The sequence below is a fragment of the Cornus florida genome, unplaced genomic scaffold (assembly GCF_030987335.1).
Source record: "Cornus florida cultivar Cherokee Brave unplaced genomic scaffold, ASM3098733v1 CherokeeBrave_3.0.0_Hap2_Chr06, whole genome shotgun sequence".
In the NCBI taxonomy this organism is placed as follows: domain Eukaryota; kingdom Viridiplantae; phylum Streptophyta; class Magnoliopsida; order Cornales; family Cornaceae; genus Cornus; species Cornus florida.
Genome location: NW_026775576.1, coordinates 96382439 through 96408968, shown reverse-complemented (window position 1 = coordinate 96408968; position 26530 = coordinate 96382439). Strand labels below are relative to the sequence as shown.

The following is a 26530-nucleotide window of genomic DNA, read 5'->3' as shown; positions in this document are numbered from 1 at the left end:
ACATATGTTGTTATTGATTCAGTCCACGATGGGTTAAAGCCTCAGTATCAAACTCAATCCCACCAACACTTGGACACTATTTATGTCACACACTCATTTGCGCATTAAAAATAATTGCACAAAGAACTATAGGAACTATACAATCCAAGGTACTATACATATACATATGATATGGGGTTTTGATGCAACAAAAGATGTTAATTTTAAAGTACACTGCCAATGGGGCCAATACCTAATTCATCCTCAATGTCATCGTCATCTTCGAACAGTTTCAGGAACCGGGCTTGATCTTGCTCTCTCTTTCTCTTCTGCCAATACTTGTATCCCGCCACCAGTCCAAGAATGAAGACAGCTGAAACTGCAATGCTGATCACTATCACTAGAGCCCAATGCATTCCCTTCCCTCCCGCGGAAGAGGAATGATCAGAATCTACAAACACATGGTGAACACAATGACAATGAAATTAATTAAAGAAACAAGTGTTTGTATTCACGAAGAAGTGCACGTATTCGAGCACGCACACACATCTATGATCTATGCATATGACAGGTTCAAGGAATTGTTATGCAAAAATGAATTTCATGGCCTAAGAACACAAACGTGAGAATGATCTAGGTAGTTTGTGTGCGCTTTCATTTCTCAAGGGAAATTGAATGGTTTTAACTTTTAATGTGTATTAATACATACAGAACATTCTGCATTAGAAATCTGTTATCTTGAAGACAGTTTGCCTAAAAATGATAGTATAAACTTCGAATATTGTCATTTAAAGGGAACCAAAAAATGATCATATAAGATTGACGCACAAAGGAATTACATTTTTGTTAACAACATTGACGTACGATTTTTCTAAAACAAAATAGAAAAAATAGTTAAAAAGAAGATATAAAAAATGGAGCAAGTGGTTTTGATTAAACTGTCTAATTGCACATGCATTGATTTGTTCCTGCAGCTACAGAATGTACTCGGTCTAGACGAATACAAGAACTGTGATAAGATGAACTATGGTCCATTCCATTAACGAAACAACACTCACCACTTCCAAGAGATTCGCAGTTTGGACACGAAAATGTAGCATTGAATTCCTTGTCTTTGAAATGGTTGTATTTTCCATCACTGTCAGTAAAATAAGAAGGGCAAAACTCCCATTCATCTAATATATCATCTGACTTAATGCTGTCCTTCTCATAGAACCCACATCGCTTGCATTTTTCTTTCTTAAGTTTTGTCAGAGGCTGAAAACATGATATCACAGTTTGACATTAGTAATTTATAAATAAAAATTCCACGTTTAACTAAGGTAACAAATCATCCAATTGTCTATAATGATCCCATGATAGAAGCAGTATACAAGAATTAATCAACTAGGCAATTCACTATTGATCCATCAACCATAAAGTATACTTCGAAGAAAAAATTGATGCATGCTTTTTTAAAAGATTAAAAGATAAAATAAATTTAAAAAATCCAATATTCAAACATCCACTGCAGATCTATATTCTATATAGGTTATTTCACATTTCCCAAGTAAGAAAGAAAAATGAACATCATACTCATTCACAGCTTCAAAGAGAACCAGAGGGGGAGGAGGAAAAAGAAAAAGAGGTTTGAAAGAGGGGTTCTTAGCAACAAGCACTATAACAACGTGGAATTACAAAGTCTAACGTTGACAAAAATCTAGGTGTAACATCATTTGCTGAAAGGAGGAATCACAGTGTCTTGTTTACCAGAGTCCGAAAAGAAAATTGATGGATAAAAGAATAAAGACAGACTTGAGGCAGCAGGAACTGACCATGGTAACTCTAAACTGTGCTACATATCTTGCAGACAGAAAAATTGAATACTCTTAGGCCCAGTTTGGTTGGAGGGTAATGGAAGGAAAAGAAAAGAAGGGTAATGGAAGGAAATGAAATGTTATGTGGTATAGACTTTTAAAGGAAAAGAATGGAAACGGAGAGGTTTGGAAGGATACAATTTAGGCGTAAGTGTTGGTTTTGTTATTCTCCCAAACATGGGAGGAAATGGATGGAAAGGGAAGGGAATAGAAGGCTAACCTTTTTAATGAAACTCTGTCAATAACAATTTTACCCTTATTTTTATAAAAGACAAAATCTAAAAAAGGGAACGATAGTAAATTCATTAAAGTAGTTTCCTTTCCTTTCTTTCCCCAAACATAATTACTATCATTTCCTTTCTTTTCCTTTATTATTCAAACCACATAAGTGATTAACAATATCCTCTCCTTTCTTTTCTTTTCTTCCCTCACAACTAATGTGATCTTTTCTTTTCTGCTGTATCAAACATAGGCTTAAGCAGGCTCCACAGTGTACCCAATTCCCTTGTTTATATACCAAAAACCATGCAGCAACAACTAAAATCTCCCAAGTACATTTGCTTCACAACTACATATGCTAGGGACTTTCAGTTCAATAAAATTGAAGAATGAGGAATCATTTATTCTCGCTCTCATTAAAATTGAAACCAAAAAGACTGCATGGATGATGAGTAGCGTCTCTGGACAAGACTAACAAGCATTATTCTATATTTCCAATAATTTCGAAGCCAAATAACATCGATGATGAGTAGTGTCTCTGGACAAGACTAACAAGCATTATTCTATATTTCCAATAATTTCGAAGCCAAATAACATCCAGATGTAAGAACCTACAACAGAAATGCAAACAAATTCATTCATCACAAACCTGCCAAGACTCTTCACCCTTGAAGGAATATAAGACATTTGCTTTCTTCACATCTGGCAAGTCAGTCTTGTGATCCCTCTTACAGTGAAAGTAAACCGTTGGATCGGCTGTTAGCCACTCATGAGTGTTAAAAATTTCAATAGAGTCAAGTGTGACAATTGCTGATGATATGAATCCTGGAGGAAGAAATCGAAAAAGAAAAAGAAAAAAAAAAAAAAAAAAAAGGTGCTATGAATCAGACTTCTGATGAGAAAACTGATGTCACAATTAACAGGCATCCATTATCTTGAACCAGTAGATACGTTGATCTCAAATGATTTTGCAGAACAAAAGTCTGAGTAATAGAGTTAAAATTAGTTGACATGATATTTTTTAAATTCGACATGAAATTCCTTAAACATTTGTCTCAAAATATTTTATGTTCAGTTTAATAACAATATTCAACCAGTTGAACGAGAAATTGAGCTTGCCACTGTTTGTAGACACTGACCATAAGATGTTCATAGTACTTTGGCTCAAGCGGTATCTCCTCTTCCTTCTCATATCGGAGGTTAAGGGTTCAAGTCCCCCATTAGGATATTTACGGTAATGTGGTGGTAATTTGGTTGCTGGCTGCCACAGTAACATCAGCCAGATCGATATAGTCAGTGTGCCTGAAAAGCATCACTCATATTAACCACCACAAGGGAATTCACTTGTTCCCAACAGCTCTATTGTGTTCTCATAAGTATAAGAAAACTGAAAGTAAAACGCTGATATAGCTTCCTTTTCTCTTTCTTTCGTTTTTATAATCTTTTTGCTGGTGTTTATGGAATATAGCTTCCCTTCTAATGCAATTTTTAGCATTCTCCTTTTTCTCCCCTCATTCAGTAAGAGAACAAAACCAAGGAAAAGTTTCTTGCCATTCTCTCCTTTTTCCTACTTTAATCAATGCGGAAACAAATAAGTCAATAGAATGTGAATCCAAGTCTCAGAGTAAACCCCGAGCTTCAAATTCACACACTCTCTGCCATTTCCTAATCACTCTCCCATTCTGATAATCCTCTCTTTAACAACTAATATTGATTATTTATACTCCAAATCAATAAATTTGTATAGAATTTTTACGGCAAGAACACAAATTATCCAAAATTGCATTCTCTATCACAGACAGCTCCATTCATTCATAAAAAATAACCATAATCAAGCAATTCCAGAAAATCACGTACAACAAACTGAAAATGTATACGTGTATTACATAATTTTATTACAATTTAAAACAAATAATTTTGATCTCATATAAATGAACTTGATCCATAAATTAGTGCCACAAACCAAAACAAAAACCCTAATTTTCGAAGAAAATCACCTGGAATCCGACTGAGTAGGATCAAACAAGGGAGAAGCGCAAACGAAGCACGACCTCGCATCGACATTGTGGCCTTAATCCTCTTAATATCGATTGATCAATCAATCGATCGATCAATGAAACAATTGGAACATTCTTTAGGCGATCGAGAGAGAAAAAGGAGTCGCAAAATGGGTTTCAGACGACGTCGTAGATGCTATGGCGATTTTGAGAAAGCTCTGATTAGTCTCCGAGAAGAGAGAGAAAGAAGACATAGGACCGGTTCGCGCGTTATTTAACAGTAGCTGATTTTGTGAGAGTCGTTGGGTTGGAGTAACGGAATGTTCTGATGTCGTGCTGCACAGGCGTACATGCACCGTCTCTCTCGGGTGACGTAGATTCTGAAGATTATCTAGCAACTTGAATAAATTAAGTAGTTTTTTTTTTTTTTTTTTTTTTTTAATTCAATATATTGGATAATACAATATGAAAATCATTAGGTAATAAACAAGTCTCTCAAAAACAAAATGTAAAAGCCCGTAAGAGTTCATTGAAGTGAAGAGTAAGACTTAAAATTAATAAAAGGATTAAAGTATTTTCTAGTTTGTAACTTTTTTATTTTTATTTTTGTAAATTCTAAAGGGGGGTTTTGGGAGGGATAAAATAAAGCTTAAACAGTAGCCATTTACTATCCTCTCAAAAATATAAGAAATGAAAGAAAAGAGAACAAAAGAATAATGTGATTTTACTATTATGAAATTTATCCTTAAATTAATTACTTAATTCAATTAAATCAATAAAGAGAATTCGTTATCATTTCAAAACTTTCGGCCACTGCATCGTCTTTTATAGTTGAAGCGACTCGGCTGGAACTCTTTCACAAGCCTCTTGATCCGATGCTGCTGCATAAAAGGCCTCGCAAACCGTAAAAATGATTGACTTCATATAACGAGGAAGGACTTTTTACAATCACATTCATTCGGAAAGCGCCCCCTCGCTTAAAGATTTGGTTTCGAGGGAGTGGGCCAAAAGCCATCAAAAAAATATGGAAAACTAGAATCCTTTCCCAGGACCGCTAACATCTATTGTTTTTTTGGAGGTTAAACGAACTAACATATGAATGGAACGGGTATTCGAACTTAGAGCTTTAGCCACAAACACCACTGCTCTTATTCCAGTGCACATAACAAACATCATTCACCACTGGCTGAAAACAAGGTTGGCAATATGCATCAAGTGCATTATCATAATTAGCATTCATTATACCATTCTTTGATCAAGTTCATCAATTAAATTTTTTTTTTTTTTTGGGTATAAATAAAGTGTTAATTGCCAAGTATTAGGCCCACGAACAATCTATCAATCTAATACCATAGATTTTTGTTAAGCTTCTTTATTTGATATCATGTGTTAAATAAATGGGTTCAAATTTGAAATGACCAAAAGCATGTTTAACGAGTTTCTGGTTCAGAAATAGTATGCTTAACTTACAAATTTATCTTTTAAAATGTAAAAAGATATAATGATAAAATAATTTTATTTTCTTTCCTTCTCCAAAGATTGATTATTATTATTATTATTTTTTCTTTCACTCTACTATTTGGTATAATATTGTCCGTTTTGGGCCTGACTCCGTACGGTTTTGCTCTTGAGTTTCACCCCAAAAGGCCTCATATCAATTAGAGTGACACACATATATATAAGCACTTCACTTTTTTCTCTTCTAGGCGATGTGGGACTGTGCACCCGTAACTCGTTAGTGTGGTAGCCTGTCAGTGTCTCATACCTGCCCACGGCACACCCGCCCACAGGGCCATCACAATCCACCCTCCTTTGGAGGCCCGACGTCCCCATCGGCACACTTCTGACTGGGTTAAGCTCTGATACTATTTGTAACGACCCATCCAACTACATGGTATGATATTATCCGCTTTAGGCCTAAGCCTGCAAAATTTCAAAATCTAACTCTTAATAGTTTTTCTGTACTCTCCATTTTAGTGCTAAAAATAATACTTTTTCATATTTAAATTTCGTAAAAGTAACAAATAGTCATTTAAAAATCTGGATTTTTTAGCACAAATAAGTTCATTATACTTAAAACTAATATTCTGGGCTTGTGAGTTAACTTAGCTAACCAAAATCTAATTTAAAATGGACCAATCTATCACATGGCCGCTTTGGGCCTGAACCAGCACCGTTTTGCTCTTGAACTTTATCCCAAAAGGCCTCATACCAATTGGAGTAACACACCTACATATAAGCACTTCACCTTCCCCTTTCCTAGGCGATGTGGGATTGTGCACCCGTAACTCGCCAGTATAGTAGCCTATCAGTGTCTCGCACCCGCCCACGGCATACCCGCCCACAGGGTCATCACATAACATTTTAAAAGTGAGTAAAAAATTATCCACTATAATATAGTGATTCTCTCGAAATGAATATTTTTGGGTTTAGCTCGCTCTTACTTGTGCATCTTCGACAGGAAGAGTCTCACAAAATACATTTTTTTTTTAATAGTTGATACTCATACACAAATATCTCTGTGGAGACTGAACCCTTAACCTCCTTTTGGAAAGTAAAAACCTGATATCGCTATGTCACTGGTCCGTTGGTAAATACATCCTATTTCTACCTTAATAAATGTGAAAAACATATAATTACCATGCAGTGAAATAAATTGAAGAATAACTAGCGAATTTTGATGTTAGATGCAGTTTGCGCTTTTGAACGTGTAGAAGTAGAGAGCCGTTAGTTAGTTGGATGACACAATGGGTCGCTTCTCGTCCAACCAACCACACATTGGGGGATTTGTTAGTGACTTGTGTGCTTCATGGACAGCCTTAAACTGCGGTTATTTCTGAAGGTTTTGTAGTTCAGCCCATGACAAAACGAGGCTATCAAGGCCTTTGCCTTTTATAGTGAAATGCATGCAACTCTACTCTCCTCAACAAATTACCTCCATAAAATTACCAAAATGTTCTCCTGTCACAAAAAGTAAGAGTTGTTTAGAAACTGAAATTAAACCCAAATTTTGGTATAACTTTGTAAATACCTTCTTCCTAGGAACACAAAACCAGGAAACAAACTAAGAGAACATGCAACCATAGCAATGCCAATATGGAGTGCTCGAGTTTTTGCAACCTTGATCATCTCCACCTCTCTTCACTTCCTCCTCGTATCCGCAGATGTACATAGGCACCAAAACCCCGGGCCAAAACACCCTAGAGGCGGAAGCAATGCCAAACCTGAGCCAAACCCACCGCCCATTCAGAGCAACCACAAGTTGTCTCCTGAGGCACAACAATACCTCACGGCCCACAACTTGGTCCGCCAGCAAATGCACGTATTGCCCTTGCAATGGGACGAAAACCTAGCAAATTTCGCGCACGGCTGGGCCGTACAGCGCATCAATGATTGCAAACCACACCACCATTCAGGCAGTCAATATGGAGAAAACACCCTATGGGCACAACACGACGAGTTGTCCCCGGATGGAGTGGTGAAAATATGGTCCGACGAGAAAAAGAACTATGACCATAGCAGGGTTGTGTGCACCTGCCCACCTAAACATCCAAAATGCATGTGCGGCCACTACACGCAGATTGTCTGGGCCACTACTCGCCGGGTAGGGTGTGGCAATGTCACATGCAACAACGATAAAGGCATACTTGTGGTTTGTTCATATGATCCGCCTGGAAATTTTGTCAATTTGAATCCGTTGATCGGCAACCCTAGTGATGCAACACATAACGAGTCATGTTCGCCTCCTCCATCTCCTCTTCAGCCTACAACTGCGCCATTGAATTCATCTCTGCCTTCAACTTCGGTGCCACATACTCATCAATCACATTCATCAAGTCCAATTCGAAAGCATTTAGCACCAAAGGAGCCTGATCCCCACAACACTCACATTACACGCAACCACCATGTTGGTCATGCACGGCCTGGACATGCCCGGTAGACATCCTAACAAGTTAGAGAAGAGTTGAGGACAGGCTGCTATCAGATTCCTGTATGTATATATCTAACTAGTGTATACCAATGACGAGTCTTCCTATTATTAGCTGTAAATTTAATAATATCTAAACCTATAATGATCACATTTGACAATTTTGCTTTTCTATGAACATTTTGAAGTTCATGCATTGAACATTTAATGCTATGTCAACAAACAATCTTTAGGAAGATTATGATATTTGATTGTTGATAAAAATTGGCCCTTCCCTTTTTGTTGATGACAAATAAGAGATGCAACTTTCAAGTCAGATCAATACATGTACTTCTCTAACTTATAAACAACAACAAAAGTGATGAAGTCTTTTACCAGAAGCAGTGAAGACACACCAGGAGTTTTATATACCAGAATTGAACATAGTGAACTCAACTTGTAGGCAAATCCTCCAAAAAATGGAGGATATGTATAGGGATGGGGTTGATCATTTCTCCAATTTGGTCTGGCTCTCCTTGCCAAGTAGTTGTTTCTCTTCGGTTCTCTCCTTCCTTTAAATCCAATCTACATTTACTGCTCACACAAATCATGGAGCTTGTCCAATATGATATATCATCATCATAATCATCATTACCTTTATCATATGCCAACAGTAAGATACATCCGCTTCTACTACAGATCACAAATGACAATCAAATTTATCTGCTGAAGCCAAACTACAAAAAGTTGTGGTGTTTCTTAAATTTTGCTCACAATGAATAAGCTTTTGTTACTATTAGATCAGTAACAGACCAATTACCCTCTTTTCACCACTAGTAGGCATCCTCAGGAAACCGTGTATATACTAGATTGTGAGTGAACATTTTCAATTGGTTCTTTATCTAGGATCTTATACTTCATATATATACGTACATCAACTATCAAATCAATGAAGGAGTCGTAAGCGAAAAACTGCACATACCCATCATGAGCTCATTTAGCTTTGCTTTTCCTGGCCCATGCCAATCAGTGTTCTAGTCGATGCAGTGTCCAATTCCAGTCGCTTGGTCCACACTAGAGACATAAATGCAGAGATCCTCAGGTTTCCAAACAGTAATCAAGGTATAATTAACAAGGAATGTTGAAACTGCCTAAGGGAAAAAAAGGGTTTGGGTATAAAAAATGAATCTCTGCGACTACCAAAAGATATGACCACTTTGTCAAGCTGTACATGATCTGCACTTCTTACAAGATACTATGTCACTTGGATGGCCCAATAAGAACCCAGGTTTTCTCTTTCAAAACTGAGCTACTATATTCTCCAGAGGCTAAATAACTGATGTGAAGTACTACCACATCATGGTGCCATCATATAACCTTTTCTTTTTGTTGGCACCATTTTTAGAAGTTATATTTCTGTATGCAGATTATAACCAACCACTAATTCATGCATTTCAGGTACATAGCCCAAACTGCTCATGTGATCCACCAAACCGTCCACCACTCTAATAATCTCATTTGCTTTGGAGTTAGAACAGACTTCTGCCCCAAATCGATAAACCCCATTTCCAATCTCGATCCAGCTGTACCCAGGATCTGTTTTCAGCCTTTTATCTTTCATCAATTTCCTTACTCTCGCCACCTGATCCCAATAACCAGCACTGGCATACAAATTCGCCAATTGCAAGTGAGTAGCAGCACACCATGGTTCCAGTACAAGCCTGTTCTCTGCAGCCTCAATTCCAATCCAAACATTCCCCTGAAGCCTGCACGATGAAAGGAGTGAGCCCCATATAATGGCATTGGCGTTAACAGGCATCTTTTTTATGAAATCTCGAGCATCTTCCAAAAATCCAGCTCGACCAAGAAGATCTACAATGCATGAATAATGGTCTAGTTCAGGTTTCAAACCAAATTTTAACATTGAGTTGAAGTAAATGTGGCCTTGTTTAACAAGACCAGCATGGCGACACGAAGAGAGGACGCCGAGGAAAGTAATGGCATCAGGTTTCACCCTTTGCTGCTTCATTTCTTCAAAAATATCAATAGCCTGCAATGCAAGTCCATGCTGAGAAAACCCCGCAATAATCGAATTCCAAGATACAAGATCCTTCCTATGCATGCTTCTAAATAAAAAAAATGCATCTTGAACATTCCCGCACTTGCAGTACATTGATATGAGAGCATTAGAAATATGTATGTAGGAAACAAAACCCAACTGAATTGTTTGACAATGAGCACTCCTCCCCTGTCCAAGAGACCCACTATCCATGCACGCACTCAAAAGACTCGTAAATGTAAAATCATTGGGTTTCAACATCGAATTCCTCATCTGACGATAGAGATCCAAGCAAACATCAACCTGCCATTCTTGTGCAAACCCACTTATGATTGTCGTCCACGAGACAACATTTTTCACAGGCATTTCTTCAAACACCCTATGCGCATTGTCCAGCACACCACATTTGCAGTACAAAGAAATCAAAGAACTCCCAACATAAACATTGGCGATGAACCCAGTTCTAATTGCCAGGCAATGAACTTGAATTCCCATTCCAAGTGTTCTTGCAGACCCACACGAACTTAAAGCATGTGACAACAGATATGGATCAATTCTCAGCCCTTCTATATGCAGTCGAAAGAGCATTGAAATCGAATCCTCTCTTGGATATGAATAAGCAGACTCATTACTAACACATTGTTTGGTGAATTGATGTGAATTTGTTTGTAAAAAGTCCTGAATGAGTCGAAGATGGTTTTGGCGATTGTGAATGACATTTGGCTTTGGAGATATGATATCTAGGACTCTCTGGGCCTTATCCAACCTCTTGATTTTTGTTGGGTGCGTTGATTTTTGAGAAGAGAAAGGCCTGATGTGTAACGGTGATGACAAGCTATGGCAGAGTGGTAAGAAAATGGCATATAAACATTGCTTTCTAAAACATTTTTTAAAGAAAATTGTATCCATTCCTAAGCATATAGCCCATTAATCTCTTCTTACATAACTTATGTGTAGCCTAGCGTACTTTTTAATTATTAATCTTAATTTTCTTATTGCTTTTATTGCTACTAATGTTAAGTCAGTAAATGATATATGCTATCAAGTCTTGACAAGTGCCACTCTCTTTATTCATCAATGGATTTAAAGTATTTCAACATTTTTCTGTGCAAATACAAAATTTTATATATATATATATATATATATATCAATTAATAAAGAGAGCTTAGTTGACCTAATTATATACTATTTTTTCTGTTCTTAAAAATTTAAAAAGAAAAAGAAAAATTACAGAGCTACTCACTTGGCAAATAACATTCTCTCTTTTTTTATTATTATTTTTTATTTTTATCATGTCTTCCTGCTGTTTTATTTAAATAGGATTCGGATGGGCATGCCATTTTATAGAACCTTACTTGAAGAAGCCAAATCTGAATTGGGAAATGTATGTTCTCTCACCCACCTGGTAGCTACAAATTCTATGAGAGACAAATATATCATTTGTAAACACACAGTTTTCATAATCTGTAAAAATTTTTAACCCTACTTTACCAAAACAATATGAAGAAGTTAAATATAACAGCAACTCTCTTCAACTTCACTTTCAAAATAATTCCAAGATAGTAGGTATACAGGTAAACAAGACATGAAACGTTTTCTAATTCATCATCTGCATTTGGTAACACAATTCCATAACAAAACCCCCAATCCCCGCCCAAAAAAAAAAAAAAAATGGCATTTGATTGCTTTCAAGAAATGGTTCATAACAAGTTCACCTTGCAACTTAGCTCTCTTCATATTGGGGTTTCTACAAGTCAAGCTGTTACAAATCTTGGCAAAATGCTATTCTATTATGGCTCTTCCTAGAACTTGTTAAATCTATTCATCATTCCTCCGGTTGTGCACATTTACGTTTGTCTTCACTGAACTTTTGAAATTCATCAAGGGAGGCTTCCTCCAGAATCTGCAGTCCTTGTGGCTTGGTAATTTTTAGCTCTACCGAGTCTCTTCCCTGATCTATGAATCGGTCTCTGCCTCTTTTTGATGATCTTCAATGCTAAGGTTTTCAATGGAACTGTAATGTCCAGGGGCAGAAGAATTTCTTCTAATTCATGCCACTCCAGATCTTCAAAATCACCATCCTCATACACCACCCTGTACCAACCTGATTCCTTGTCAAACTCGGTCACTTTCCCATTATAAAGCTGCTCCCCAAACAACTTGCGAACTTCTCTTCCTACCAACCATTCGCCAAAACTTACATTTCTGTGTGATTCTACATCACTTGTGATGCCACAGAGAACAAGCGTACCGTCATTTGGAGACACAGGTGGCACCCCATTTATAACAACAGCAGGTTCTCCAGATAACTCAAAAACCCCAGTCGATATAGACTCTGATTCGTCTTCGTTGTGTTCATTCTCCATTTCAAGTGATCTTTCTTGCAGAACGAATTCAACCAACTACACACACGAGGAACGATCTGATAACTTTTTTAACAAGTACTATAATAGATCACATTAAGGCTTTGAAGTGTGACCAGTAGCCAAAAAACCTAAGCAAAATTGAGCCAAGAGAGAAGATGATTGGCAATAACATGAATCTGCATCACCAGAAAAATGAAAGTACAAACTCATAAGCATCTATAAAGAATTGTTGTAATGTGGCACAAAAGCTCACTTGTTATGAAAAGTGTTAAATTTTCTAAGACAACTAAAGAATGAAATAATACATAATATTCAGATCATGGAAAAACTTTTGTATATCACCTCAATGTTCCTGTGGAAGTTATGCTTCATTGCCAGTAGCGAAGAGTGAGTTATTATGCAAAAGAAACTGATCAAATCATTGCCATAATCTGTTTCGGATTATATGACTGCACGTTTGTTTAAAAAAAAAAAAAAAAAATTAGCTGTTGGGTTACTAAGAAGTAAGAATGACTCATCCTTTGTTTGGATAGAGAAGGTATATATTAACCAACAGAATGCTTTTATCTAGATAGAGAAGATATTAGACATATTTATTCCATAACCTTTGCAGCAATTAATGGACATCAAGAAAATATCTTTTTACCCAAATGGAATGTAGCTGCCTCCTAAAGTAAGCAGCCTACATTAAAGAAACTCAATCGGAGAACTGCAATTAACCTTTCTAACCAGTAACTCTTCTAAAACAAAAAAGCAAAGTGAGAAGCTGCTCTTCAATTTATTATTTCTTGTTGTTATTATTATTATTTTTTCCCGATTTCCTTCACCCATTACAAAATAGAGATTATAATCCCAACATGGTCGGTGGTCCATTTCCGTATTTGAAAAACATAACGAAGTATATTTGAGTATCTTTGAAATGTGTATATTACAAAACCATCCAAGGTACAAATTGGATCAGCCATAACTTTGCCAGTATAATGCTTTGCTAAATATCTATATGTAAACTGCCCATTGTGCCTTACACCATTACAGTTGTGTTTATCATTGAACTTCTTGATTTGGAATGAGTAATCTTCAGTGTTTTCAGAGGCATAAATCCTCCACCCACATTCTGCCTTGCATGTAACAATGACTTTATCTCCATCATTCTTCACAAAATTTAGGTCAAATTTCCCTTTTATAGCTGTATCCCTCAGTGTTTCTCTAAATTCTGCTGCACAACCAAACTTCATACCTACTTCAAGTTTCTTGTTTCCCAAGTCTGTATGCACATTGAAAATTGGATAAGAGGGACCACTTGTGACATCATCCTCATCCTCTCCCCCACTTGAATATACCAAACTTACCAACTCTTCACTTGTTGCTTATTCAGAGACCTTTTCATTATCATCCTATTTATCAGATTTAATCTGAGGATGTGTTGCATCAATCTCTCCATGTGCTTCATGTTCACCATTCCTTACTTCATGTTCCTCATTTGTCACTCCATTTGCTTCATTTACTACATCCATCATGTCTATCATAAAATTGTCATCATAGAAGTCCAACAAAATATTCACAACTCCACCATCAGTTTCAGCAAAATTCTCTGCCTCACCTTCAGTTTCAGCAACATTCTCAGGCCCACCTTCAGTTTCAGCCATATTTTCATATTCTGCATTTCCATTATACTCATCTTTTGCATTTCCATCATACTCATCTTCTGACACCACATAAATTTTAACAATAGAGAAACTTTGGTACACTTGGAACATAGCAATGATATTCATGTCAGTCTTCAGTTCCTGAACATTCCCATCAATCTAAGACGTGTAGAATAACTTACTTGTACGAGGACAACCAAACAATCTCAAAATGTATTTGAATTCAATGATTGACAATCGATTACTATCTATACCTTGATAGTTCTCAACAGACCCACCAACATAAAAATTTTGATCTATGCCACTAAAGTGACCACCATAATGGACTTCACTTCTGAAAGCCAGGATTAAAACCTAGGGATAATTCCAAAAAAAATAGATTTTTGGAGGGGAAAGGACAAAATCATGGAGCCAATCTACTGTTTCCAAAAAAATGAATTTAAGGAGGATAAATGCCAAAATCATGGAAATCTACTGTTCATTGTATTTTGACTCCCAAACTGCCCTTTGAATATTTGCTGTCTCAACTCTCAAAAGAACTCTTGAACTCCTCTTTTTATGACCTGCGGCCCTCTGCTCTCTTTCTCTTCCTCCTTCAAGCTCTCTGCAATACTCACACTGCCCTGCCACTGCCAACCACCGCACCGACTGGAGTAACCCAAATCTGCGTGCACCATCTCACCAAATTTCTCCCTTCATCATTGAAATTTATGTGATGGGAGAGAATAAATTAAAGGGGATGTAAAATTCAACCTTGGATGTGTGTTCACATGGGCATGGATTTTATTTTCATCTTCTTCTTCTTGTGCGTCTTCAACTTTGGATTGAGTTTGAATCTAGGATGGATATTTTGAAGGAGAGACCAAAAAAGGAAAAAAAAAAAAATCAATTGGTGCGGTGGTTCGCCGGACAGATATGGTATGAGTGAAGCTTCGCGAGAATCAATGGAGCTTAGTAGTTTGTTTTCCACAGACTAAACTGAAGCTCCCTGGGTTTGACGACGAAGTACTTCTGATTGCCATGGAACCCACACCTCCATCACGGTGGACGGTTCGGTTGTCACTGACGAGGGTCTCTTGACGATCCTCTGGGCCTTGATTGCGGCGCTTCATTGTTGTTTGCCGTTCTATATCGCCGGAAAGAGAGATGAAGAGACAGAGAAAGGTTAGGAAAAAAAAAAGTAAAGTTGGTGGAGGGGTAATAGAGTTATTTCTCAAGGCATTTGAGGGGCAATTTGGTAATAAAAACAAATTCCATGTTTTTGGAAACTTTGACTTTGACAACACATACTTTAAACAAAAAATTTCAACTAATAACAAAATTCCAACAGTTCTGACAAAACAATATACCCAAATTTTTAAAATTTTAAACATCAAATCTCAATCCTATACAATAAATAACAATTCTCACAACAAAACCCTTATTTAAAGCCACTAATTTCAACCAAAAAAAAAAAATCACAAATCCGTATATGGCAAATAAATAAATCCCTAATTACACAATAACTTAATTACCAAAATAAAAAAACAATAATTTAATCCTTGGACCACAACACTAAATAAACTCCGAATCATTTCAATACCATAACATTAAAACATTGAACCCTAATATACTGCAAAACAGATGGAACCAGACCTACCCCACATTGTAAAGCAAAGAATATAAAATTCCAAGTAGTAACAAACTACAACAATTAATCAAGGGTTAATTTCACTAACACCCCTCAGGTTTGGCCAAATATCACCCTCAAACATCTTTCGAAGATAACTATCACTCACATTACAAGCTTTTGTTCCGTTTTTCACTCACACCCCAACCGTTACTTGCAGAGTTTTGACACGATGTAAAATGACTTAGTATCCTTTGTCTTTGTCAAAATAACTCTTTAACCTAAAGAATTAGATAAAAAGACTACACTATCCCTAAATATTTTGTAAATTTACAAATTATATTATATATATATATATATATAGAGAGAGAGAGAGAGAGAGAGAAAACTTTGTGGGTGGTGGGCTTCTCTGGAGAAAGATGATGGGGTTCTCTCATCAATTCAGCCAAAGAAGCTCTTCAAAGATGGAGAAAAGCCAGTTCGTGCTAAGAAGCCATTGAAACAAGTTAAGGTCGTGGCAAGTCGGTATAACCGGAGCTCAGTTCAGAATTCGGCAATGAGAAAGACATCTTTATTGAAAAATGATAGTGATGATGTGAAGAAGCTAAAGAATAAGCCGGACAGAGCTGAGGCGGGATGCTCTCTACGCCTTCCCGCTTTCGCAATGTGATTAGATTATAGCGTATAGTATCAGCAATAGGCACTTCACTGATAGTTCCCCATCCATAATTTCCAAATACTCTTGACTGGGCAGCGACCCCCGCACGCCTCCTCGTTATTCACCAAGCCCCGTCTCTTCAACCCCTCCAACGAACGGATTCCAATTCACCCCCAGCTACCCCATTCGCTGATCGCAAAAAAAAAAAAAAAAGATTCAAACAGTGAAGAATCGCGCTTCATCGGTGAGTAGAGTAGTGGTACTCTGCCGGAACTAGGCCGTGAACAACGAACGGAGAGCAGAGTGGAGAAGAAGTGGGAAATTCCCAGTACACCATTGATGGTCCCTGCAATTTTCCATAAAATTTTTTTGATGGACAATAGTTTTCCATTGTCCATTAATAAAATTTCCAATATGTTTAGGAGGATTAGGACTGCCCTTTGCATCATTGACAGTCCCCGTGATTCAGGACTGCGAAAAGGGTGGCTGAATTGATTGGAAGTAGATCATACTTTTGCACCGAAGAAGGGATTGAGCCATCAGTTTGTCAAGCTTTGAGTTTTGCGGAAGGAGAGGTTGAAGATTGATAAGTGAAAAATAAGGAGATTCCTTTCTTTTTTTTTCCATATCTCTCACTTTTAAAATTCTAATTCTGAAATTTAGGTTCATTGATGTGGAAGCTTCTAGTTTTGTCCTCTTTGTTATGTATAATGGGAAAGCTGTTGTCTTTATTCTCTGGATTGTTTCAATACTAATGACAATTGGGTAAGCAACCAAGGGCGGATCCAGGATTTCTCAATGGGGTGGGCTAAATCAATATATATCAACCAAAATCAGCTGTTGTTTAATTCTATTTTAGATAACGAACAATGTTTCTTTAGACAATTGATTGATTAAGGTATAGAAAATCCTATTTGGGTAATTAATAAAAAAAATTACCAATTTATTTCTGAACAATTCACCACTAAGTACCCTATCTCTTCTTTTGACTAATTTACTAATCCTATTTGAGAATCTACTAGTGCAAGCAGATTGTGAGGTAGTTCATGGCAAGCCCCTTCCAACACTATGGAATTCGCTCAAAAGCATGCTTTTTGTAAGTATTTTAATTTTCAAGAAGTAACTTTACAGCTTTACCCTATATTAGGTACTTTTGCTATGTTGATAAAAATTGTTTCAGATTCAATCTCTGCAGATTTCTAATCCAATTCAGATTTTTTTTTTTTCTTTTTTCATGCCCAGATTCAAATTTTCTTGTAGACATAATTGACAAATAAAAAATTAGAAGCTCAAAATGCAATGCAATGATAAATGCAAATTTTGTTACCTTATGTTGTAAAAAAAAATATTATATAAAAAAGATCATAAAAAACTTCACCAAATAGGATTTAGTTTGCAAAACAAGAATCACAGACCTTGATTAGTTGATTTAGAAAAAAAAATAAAATAAAATAAAAACAAAACCCATACATACAAGTTAGCAGTTGCAGAGAGAGAGGGGGGCAAGCTTGAGAGTTGAGAGACAGCGGGCCAGCGACTGAAGCTTGCGAACGGCGCACCCGAACTGGAACAGCGGCCGATGGAAACTGAAAGATATGGGTTTTGATTTTTTGAACAATCTGAAATGATATGCCGATATGGGTTTTGATATAGGTAATAGGTTTTGAACTTTTGATTCTTGCAGACAGATAGATAAACTGAAATATATGGGTTTTGAACTTCTAATTCTTGTAGATTTTGTAGTTTGCAGTTGCAGAGAGGGAGAGAGGGGGGGGGGAGAAGTTCAGAGTAGAGAACGAGAATACAGATGGAGGCGATTGGGAAGGCTGAAATGATTTGCCCTAAAAACATATACATATATATTTTTTCTGGTGGCCCATCATCCGTGGGCCTATAAATTTTGAGGTCCCAGGCAACGCCTTTGTCAACTTGGGTTAGGGCTGGCACTGGGCTTATTTGGCTTGGACCATTATTTTAGTATGGTAGTTGAATTGACTTGTGTTTGATTGGGTGGATTAATTTTGGGGTGGGCTAATACTGTTAATAAAGATATATATATATATTTTTGGACTGGACTAAAATATATATATTTTTTTTAGTAGACTCAAGCTCACCCCTACATCCGCCCTTGTAAACAACTAAACATACTTTTGCTTCTGGCTTAATGGGTAATATTTTCTCTTGCTTTGTAACTATAGTTGTAAAATAAATATGATATGTATAACAATGGAGATGACTTGTTTTCTTTAATTGGATTATGAAATTTTAGTTTTATACTGTCTTGGTTGGAGCACCGATGAGGCGGAAAGCCCAGATCTGTGTGGGTGTTGGTGGTAAGTTGGTGTAATAATAAGGATATAACGGTAATTTAAGTAACTTGATATTTTAGAATAAATAGGATTAAAAAAAATCGGGACAAAGTTGTCTATTTTTCATATTTTTAACGGAAACTAGGACGAAAAAGTAAAAATGGACCTAAATAATAATTATTTTTGAAAGATATTTGAAAGTGATATTTAGTCAAATTTAAGGAGAGTATAGTGAAATTAACTCATTAATCAAAAGTGATCCATACTTGAAATCATCTTGTCTAGCAAAGGCGACACAAACCACCTCGAATCCAACAACTTCATGACCACCAACTGTGACTCCTTTGTTCAAACAAACACTTATAAAATTAGGCTAAGGGTTTCGTTCGAACTGTAAACGAAGGGATTGCTTGAAAATCAGAGCAACATAGATGCGACGCTACATTTGGAGCAACGCATACCACCCACACACACAGAATATTAGGGCTTTCTTTGCCTTTGAATGACTAAGGATTAATATGACATGGTTTTTGCCCATAAAGGCATACTAGTCATTTTGAAACTACAAATTTTGTGGCTTAAAATACTAATATAATATTGAGGTCAATTGGTCATTTAACATTCACTTAATGGCTCAGTCACGTAATATATCTCTTGATAGTTTCTTTTTTTTAAAAGGTAATTTGATTTTAGGGTTAATTACAATGACACCCTCTAAGATTTGTCATAATGACCGCCATATATAAATTAGGTTATTTTTGAACAATAACACTTCTGTCAGAAATTGGATCCAAACAAGTCCTTAAAAGGTGTGAAAAGTCAAGATTGCCCTTCAATATTTTATTAATTTAAATTAAAAAATAATCAAAACTCCTAAATGACATTTTTGCCCTTGGTTTGTCATCAGTGCCACTCTTTCTAACCTCTAACCTTCTTCATCAGAAACCTTAAACACTGCCACACTTCCACAACCACAACAAAAAAAATAGAACAACTAGCAACCATACCTCTCAAAACCTAACCCTCACAAACCCACCACCACAACAGAAAAAACAGAACAATGACCTCTCAAATCCTAACCCTAACAAACCCACCACCACAACAAAAAAAACAGAGCCATGACCTCTCAAATCCTAACCCTAACAAACCTAACACCACCACAAAAAAAACAGAGCAACGAAGAACATGACCTCTCAAATCTGTGTTAGTGAAGATGTGTGTGCCACAAACATTTTTTTTTTTTTTTTATGCAAAATTTTGTTTTGTGTAGAGTTGATGAATCAAGTGGATCCCCAGTTATGGTTTGCCTCTGCGAGGAGTACGACGCAGGTGCCACGGATTAATTCATTGGTCTATTACTTTCCTGAGGGCCATACCAAGAACGTTAATGCTGAGTTGCCGATTATCAAACAATTTCATAGGATGATTACTTCTTGATAAGGACGGAACCAAGATGTAAGGTAAGAGGGGGCAAAAATGTATTTTGGGGGGGACAATAGTGCATTTTTTTAGAAATTTCAGTGGGGCAAATGTAATATTTAATGGGAATATTACTGAAAATAAACAAGTTACAAGGGTAGATTACTAAAAATAAAAAATCAATGTACATTCGTCCCTGCTTGTCGAGTATCTTCTGTGCATTTACGTTCTGATCCAATCACAGACGAAGTGTTTGTTGAAATTGGATTGGTTCCATGCCATGAGCCGCCTGGACAGCAGAGACATTCAAAATGTTCGTGCTACTGATGTCGTACGTAATCAAGCGTCGTTTAAAGCTTTAACAAAGTCTGGGAGCCTGTATGTTTTTAAACACACGGTAACAACGATATTTCCTACCTTGGATTCCCCGGATGATCCCCTTCTCATATCATTTTTGCTAATGATCCACACCGTTTTCAAACACATCAGGAAATCGAGAGGGCAAGATATTTTGTCTGAAGGTTGGAGAAGGTATGTTGGGAACAAAAATCCTGTGGAGGGAGATGCTTTAGTCTTCGTGAAGTCTGAAGCTGATTTAGTTTTAGTTGGGATCGCAAAACAAATTAATAGCATTCAAAGGTCAACATTAATTAGCGAAGCATTTTCTAAGGCAACTGGAGGGATTCCTTTTGATGTCACATACTATCCACGGGCAATTGGTCCACAGTTTTGTGTAGGTATGACTGATGTTGACAATGCATTGGAACTTGATTGGTGTGAAGGGGTGTGGTTACAAAAGACATTTGAACCCATGCTTAGAAAGACAAGCACTGCATTTACATATAAGCAATATAAAAACAGAAAATTAGAAACTTATAATCATAATACATCATAATAGAAAATTCATTTTGCATAAGAAATTCAAGCAAGACTCAAGTTTATAACAGCACATTTTATGACGGATCGAAGAAAAAAAAAAAAAAAAAAAAAACACTATTACTCTATAATACGCGTGAAAATGCAACTTCCTTCCAGAAAAAGATTAAAAATAAATAAATAAATAAATAAAAATAAAAATAACTTACTCAATACATATATGCGTGAATATTATATTTCCTATTACATTCCCTGTTGAGTTTTCACAAAAATTTAGGCAAGAAACCAGTTCCCAACAATTTTTGAAAGAAAAAGAAAAAAGAAAGCACTTAAAACATAACTCAGGAAAAAGAAAAAAGAAGGCCCAGAAAACATACAAATTCAAATAACTATATAAAAAATAATAATAATAATAATAATAATAATTAAAAAAAAAAAAAAAAACCCTAATTTCATAACAATAAACCCTCAAATCCTAACATGTAAGCAATACAAGTCATATGTTCATGGTTTACAATAGCAAACCCTAAAATCTTAACAATAAACCCCAAAAAATAAATAACAAACCCTAATTGCAAGTCACCGTCATAGTTAGAAAACCTAATTTGCGATCAATATAATCAAAACAAAAAAACCCTCACATACAAAATCATAACAACAAACCCTAAAATCTAAACAGGCAAACAACGTTTTATACATACCTCGTGCTCATAAAGCCCTAGTCGCAATCGTTCGTAGTTTCCTGCTTTGCGACAAAGGGTGGGCATCGTTCAATCATCTGAATTGTAGATATTAAAAATGTCAACTTAACAAACCTGATAGGACCTATAGAATTTTTTGAAAAGCATAAGCTAGCATTTCATAAAAAACCCTATCAACTATAGTCACAACTACAAACTTCAGATTGGTTAATGCTAAGGTTTCAAGTATAAATGAACCACAACTAAAAAAGAAAGAACATTTGACGCAAAAGAAATGAGCACTAAACTTCAATTTTGTTAAAAGCATAAGCTAGCATTTCTACCTTTAAAGTTGAATTGCTATGTACCTGTAAACTGATAAAATGGTTATTCTACATGTGCGCTACAAGAACTCAACTGTTTATATTTTACACCTATTTCATTACATATGAAACACATTTAGCTTCAATTGGAAGTGAACATCAACCATGGAAATATTAACCCATATTGGAAGTATGTCAGTTTTTTTTTTTCTTTTTTCTTTTTTTCTTTTTCATAATGAGCAAGACGGAAAAAATCTTCATTAATCAAATATATGCTTACCATCTTAATACTTCACTCGATCATAAAACCAGAATATCACAACTTTCGTGAATAAACTATCCCACAAAACCAAATTATATTGCATAGACACGTCCATAACCAAATCAAGTAGTTCTTCTATCAACAAATATTGAGGGGGAAAAAGGCATGTCGTAATTATTGAGCATACAAGGGAAAAAAAAGGTACATACTTTAAATTCTAACACAGGAAGCAAGACCTCTCTGAAACACATCAGGTATCATAATCTTCATTGAAGAATGAAAAATCCTCACCTCTCGTAAAATTAAAGCAAAAGAAAATACATCCACTTTGGTATCATGTTCTTCATTTCTGAAAACCTCCAGAGCCCCATATTTGCCTGTTTATGATGGAAATATAATTAAGTAACAACTATAATTTCATAATCTGGCATTTCTGTCAAAAAAAAATTCAGAATAACTTCAGCTAGTTGAGGAAGAAAATTTATGCTCCAAGTAATAGCTAATTTCTACACGAATTAAAGATAATGTAGAAAAGTCAACTACACTTGTGTACCATGTAAATGGAAAGAGTCGTCATGTCAACAATTTCATTACAAAATAAGATTCAAAAGATATTTCAATAAATTAGGGATATAAACATTATTCCACTAAGGAAGAACACTCACGAGATGTGTCTTGACAGGTCAGAGGCTTATCCTCTTTGACTCTGCTGATAACTTTTAGCAACTTGCTAATTCCAAAATTTGCAACTTATACATACCCAGAATCATCGCGCAATATATTTCTGTAATAAGAAAGTGACTCCATTTTCAGATGTCAATAGGGTGAAAAAGGGGAATTCAATTGAAACTTCATGCAAGTGTATCCATCTTTCATGCGTTTGTTACACTCACCTCCCCTGTGTTTTGGCATATTACAATTACCCCCTCCAGTTTGCACGTTTGACAAATACCCCCCTACCGTGATACTACCGGTCCCATGACACTACTGGTCAGCAATACCCCCCTACCGTTGCACGTTTGACAAACTACTATAAATTTAAGATTTGTGTTTACAGTCGTCCAAGCTTCAACAGAGATTCCCACAAATCCAGCAAATCTCTTGCACAAACATACCAAATCCTTAGCTCATTTCAATTATGTTCACATCATGTACCATTTGCCCTCCTACATTTAAAAGAAAAGAAAAAAGGAATTGATTTTTCTCCCCAGTGTTTTAATATTTACAAAACATGTTCCCAAAAATTATTCCACCAAACACAAGGTGTACCACTGAGTTATTCTTTAATTCTTATTCCTATTAGACTAGATGGTTACGTTTGCAGCAATCAACTCATGCATGCCAAAAATCCTAACTTCTGTCTTTTTAGTGGTCACATAATTAAGCTAAATAATTTAATATATACTCATAAAGTCTTTCCCATGTCCAATCTCTCTTAAAACTATTTTATATCTCTTTCATCTACCAGTATTTAAGACAATTGGTTTATTTTTTTTAATATATTTCAGACTCAAAGACATTTTTTTAGCCACTTCCCCTTTTAGCAAATTAATGGTCGTTTCCATCCATTCTTTACGTTGGTTGTTACATGACACTTCAGTATTGTGGATATTAATAAAATGTGAGTACAATAAATGAAGAAAATAATTAGGATCTTTCATGCTCTCTTTTGTGTGTGTGTGCGTGTGTATGGAAATGATCTATTGGTTGTTAGATTAAAAATTAAAAATCCTACGATAATTCCAATATTCACCTTCGCTGCCTGTGACTCTAATCATCTAGATACTACAATGGTCCCTTTAGGAGGAAAGAAATGGAAGGAAGAAAAAACTGAAGGACCGAATTGGCTTTCATTGTTTGGGATGAGGAAAAGGCGAAGGGAAGAGAAGAGGAGGGAAGGCCTACCCTCAAGGCTCACCAGATCATCTGACAATCTTCTAAAAGTAGCATATTAACTAAAGCAAGTCCAGAATAAATGGAGATAAAGATCTTGCGATATCAAATGCGAATCTCACAGCAGTTGTTGGTCTTAAGATTCCTTTTTGTTTTACGAATGCACAAGGATCACCCTGCAAAAGGCATAGTAATATTGATCAGGATAGGCAACCGTTACTTGTGATACAAACCAGAACAAAATAATCTTAGAAACATAGTTAGTTATCTTTCACAGGCTGATCACATAAAATTTTTGTCAGAGAAGCCAGAAAAGAATAACAAAATGCTATGGTTAGTTATCTTTCACAGGCTGATCACATATTATCAGGATTCTAGCTTAAAGCCAGGTAGGCCTGCACAGACATTATGAGATTTAAAACTCCATTTAAAATAATCACATTTAAGAAAGAATAAGAACAAGGAGTTTGTGCCAGTATGTGCAACAAACTACTTCAATACAAATAACCTGTCATCCACATTAATTGCATAGTATACATTAAAACTCAAACAGGAAGTACAGGCCCAATGAACCTCTGCACACATATCCACCACCATTTGTTAATTGTTTTAAAAATATAACAAGTTTTAAATTTGGGATACAAGTGAGATTTATCAAGGATCCAATAACATAACAGGACTTCTAAAACAGTGATTTCTTAGGTGTGAATTCGTCTAAGAGCACGCGATGCTGTAAAACAAGACAAATAAAGGTAATATACATCAACTTCTGTACTATTCAACTCTTTGTACTTTGTATATCATCGTAATTGTACTTCAATATATAACTTTATTCTTTTAATGTGTTGGGGTTTCAAAGTTAAACTGTCTTTCATTTGCAACAAGCACCGTATGAGTCTTCTAATATTTTACGCTACCAATTACTTGATTACTAACATGGTTTGCTCACACAAGTGGGTAGCCAGATTCAACACAATATTGCTTGCAAATAAATACAATAGCATGAACACATTTAGTTGATTACAGATTTACTTACTTGCGCTATATTATCAACTATCAGCAACGCGCTTTCTGGACCGAGAACCGAATATTAATTTCCATGAAAAAATGCATACATACTCAGTACTGTGAGAGTACATGTGATAATGGTCAACCAAAGAAGAATTAAAACCACTATTATCAGAAGCATACTAGAATTAGTGCTCAAGAAGACAACAGGTAATTCTGAAGTTTGAATTATTCATTCTATTAGGATTTAGGAAATTTAATTTTAAGTATAATACAAAAGGAAAATTAAATTAAAAATTGCACTAACCATCAGCTTCAAGTTGATTATTCCTTTGGTGTCCTTTGCACCTCGATGATTCTCCCTTCGCAATCTGTTTCTTCAGCATATCAACGCCAAACACCATAACTGGAGAATGTTGTTGACTACCAGGGCCTGGTGGTGTGGAAGGTACAAGTGGAATCGAGTTCTTGTAGCGAGGGAGTGGTTGGAGTGGTACAACAGTCCACGGGCTAACGAAGTTTTCCATCCGATCCGAGTGTTGCCATCTTACCCGAACATCAAATTTAAGATTATAGAAAGTACTATGACAACAAATTTATAATAAAGCCAAAAAAAAGTTTAATTCACACACTTGCAAAAGATTCCATGGATCTTCCCGCCTAGTTGAGGCACTTGACCTTTAAAAAACTTTAATCCTCTGGAATTTTCAGTTTCAAATGTCTTTTGTAACCACACCCCTTCACACCAATCAAGTTCCAATGCGTTGTCAACATCGGTCATTCCTACACAAAACTGCAGACCAACTGCCCGTGGATAGTATGTGACATCAAAAGGAATTCCTCCAGTTGCCTTAGAAAATGCTTCGCTAATTGATGGTGACCTCTGAATGCTATTAATTTGTTTCGCGATCCCAATTAAAACTAAATCAGCGTCAGACTAAAGCATCTCCCTCCACAGGATTTTTGTTCCCAACATAGCTTCTCCAACCTTCAGACAAAATATCTTGCCCTCTTGATTTCCTGATGTGTTTGAAATCCCAAGTTATAGGATCATTAGCAAAAATGATCTCAGAAGGGGATCATCCGGGGAATCCAAGGTAGGAAATATTGTTGTTACTGTGTGTTTGAAAACATACAGATTCCCCCTTTATGTCAGACTTTGTTAAAGCTTTAAACGATGCTTGATTACGTACGACATCAACAGCACAAACATTTGAATGTCCCTGTTGTCCGGAGGCTCATGGCATGGAACCAATCCAATTCCAGCAAACACTTCGTCTGTGACTGGATCAGAACTTAAATGCACAGAAGATACTCGACAAGTAATCATCCTATGAAATTGTTTGATAACCGGCAACTCAGCATCAATGTTCTTGGCATGGCCCTCAGGAAAGTATTAGACCAACGAATTAATCCGTGGCACCTGCGCCGTACTCCCGCAGAGGCAAACCACAACTGGGGATC

The 26530-nt window shown here is 36.2% G+C and overlaps 4 protein-coding genes across 6 annotated transcripts; 1 reads left to right on the top strand and 3 right to left on the bottom strand.

Annotated features, from left to right (window-relative positions):
* Positions 1-23: 23 nt before the first annotated feature.
* Positions 24-4865, bottom strand: LOC132313120 (uncharacterized). Its single transcript, XM_059811783.1, has 4 exons — positions 4052-4865; positions 2704-2879; positions 1038-1236; positions 24-430 (listed from the first exon to the last, which is right to left on the bottom strand). Exons 1-4 carry the CDS (start codon positions 4116-4118, stop codon positions 204-206), a joined length of 669 nt encoding a protein of 222 aa, XP_059667766.1. The 5' UTR covers positions 4119-4865; the 3' UTR covers positions 24-203.
* A 2274-nt stretch (positions 4866-7139) lies between these two features.
* Positions 7140-7991, top strand: LOC132314660 (pathogenesis-related protein PR-1-like). The gene has a single exon (XM_059813492.1). It carries the CDS (start codon positions 7140-7142, stop codon positions 7989-7991), a length of 852 nt encoding a protein of 283 aa, XP_059669475.1.
* LOC132313119 (pentatricopeptide repeat-containing protein At2g37320-like) lies at positions 7169-11054 on the bottom strand. The gene has a single exon (XM_059811782.1). It carries the CDS (start codon positions 10924-10926, stop codon positions 9367-9369), a length of 1560 nt encoding a protein of 519 aa, XP_059667765.1. The 5' UTR covers positions 10927-11054; the 3' UTR covers positions 7169-9366.
* A 397-nt stretch (positions 11055-11451) lies between these two features.
* On the bottom strand, positions 11452-18112 carry LOC132313117 (dirigent protein 17-like). 3 transcript variants are annotated; one of them, XM_059811780.1, is made up of 3 exons: positions 17767-18112; positions 12726-12832; positions 11452-12559 (listed from the first exon to the last, which is right to left on the bottom strand). In XM_059811780.1, exon 3 carries the CDS (start codon positions 12381-12383, stop codon positions 11898-11900), a length of 486 nt encoding a protein of 161 aa, XP_059667763.1. In that variant the 5' UTR covers positions 12384-12559; positions 12726-12832; positions 17767-18112; the 3' UTR covers positions 11452-11897. The 3 variants fall into 3 exon arrangements, with proteins under 3 accessions (XP_059667763.1, XP_059667762.1, XP_059667764.1); XM_059811779.1 differs by having other exon boundaries at positions 17771-18112; XM_059811781.1 differs by lacking the exon at positions 12726-12832 and having other exon boundaries at positions 17771-18112.
* Between the last annotated feature and the right edge of the window lie 8418 nt (positions 18113-26530).

Bases quoted from the DNA above. Each gene is read 5' to 3' on its own strand.
- LOC132313119 (XM_059811782.1), bottom strand. From the start codon at position 10,926: ATGGATACAATTTTCTTTAAAAAATGTTTTAGAAAGCAATGTTTATAT.
- LOC132313120 (XM_059811783.1), bottom strand. From the start codon at position 4,118: ATGTCGATGCGAGGTCGTGCTTCGTTTGCGCTTCTCCCTTGTTTGATC. The intron at 2,880-4,051 runs GTGATTTTCTTC...TTCTTCCTCCAG, and splicing joins CCTACTCAGTCGGATTCCAG to GATTCATATCATCAGCAATT. The intron at 1,237-2,703 runs GTTTGTGATGAA...TCATGTTTTCAG, and splicing joins AGGGTGAAGAGTCTTGGCAG to CCTCTGACAAAACTTAAGAA.
- LOC132313117 (XM_059811780.1), bottom strand. From the start codon at position 12,383: ATGGAGAATGAACACAACGAAGACGAATCAGAGTCTATATCGACTGGG.
- LOC132314660 (XM_059813492.1), top strand. From the start codon at position 7,140: ATGCCAATATGGAGTGCTCGAGTTTTTGCAACCTTGATCATCTCCACC.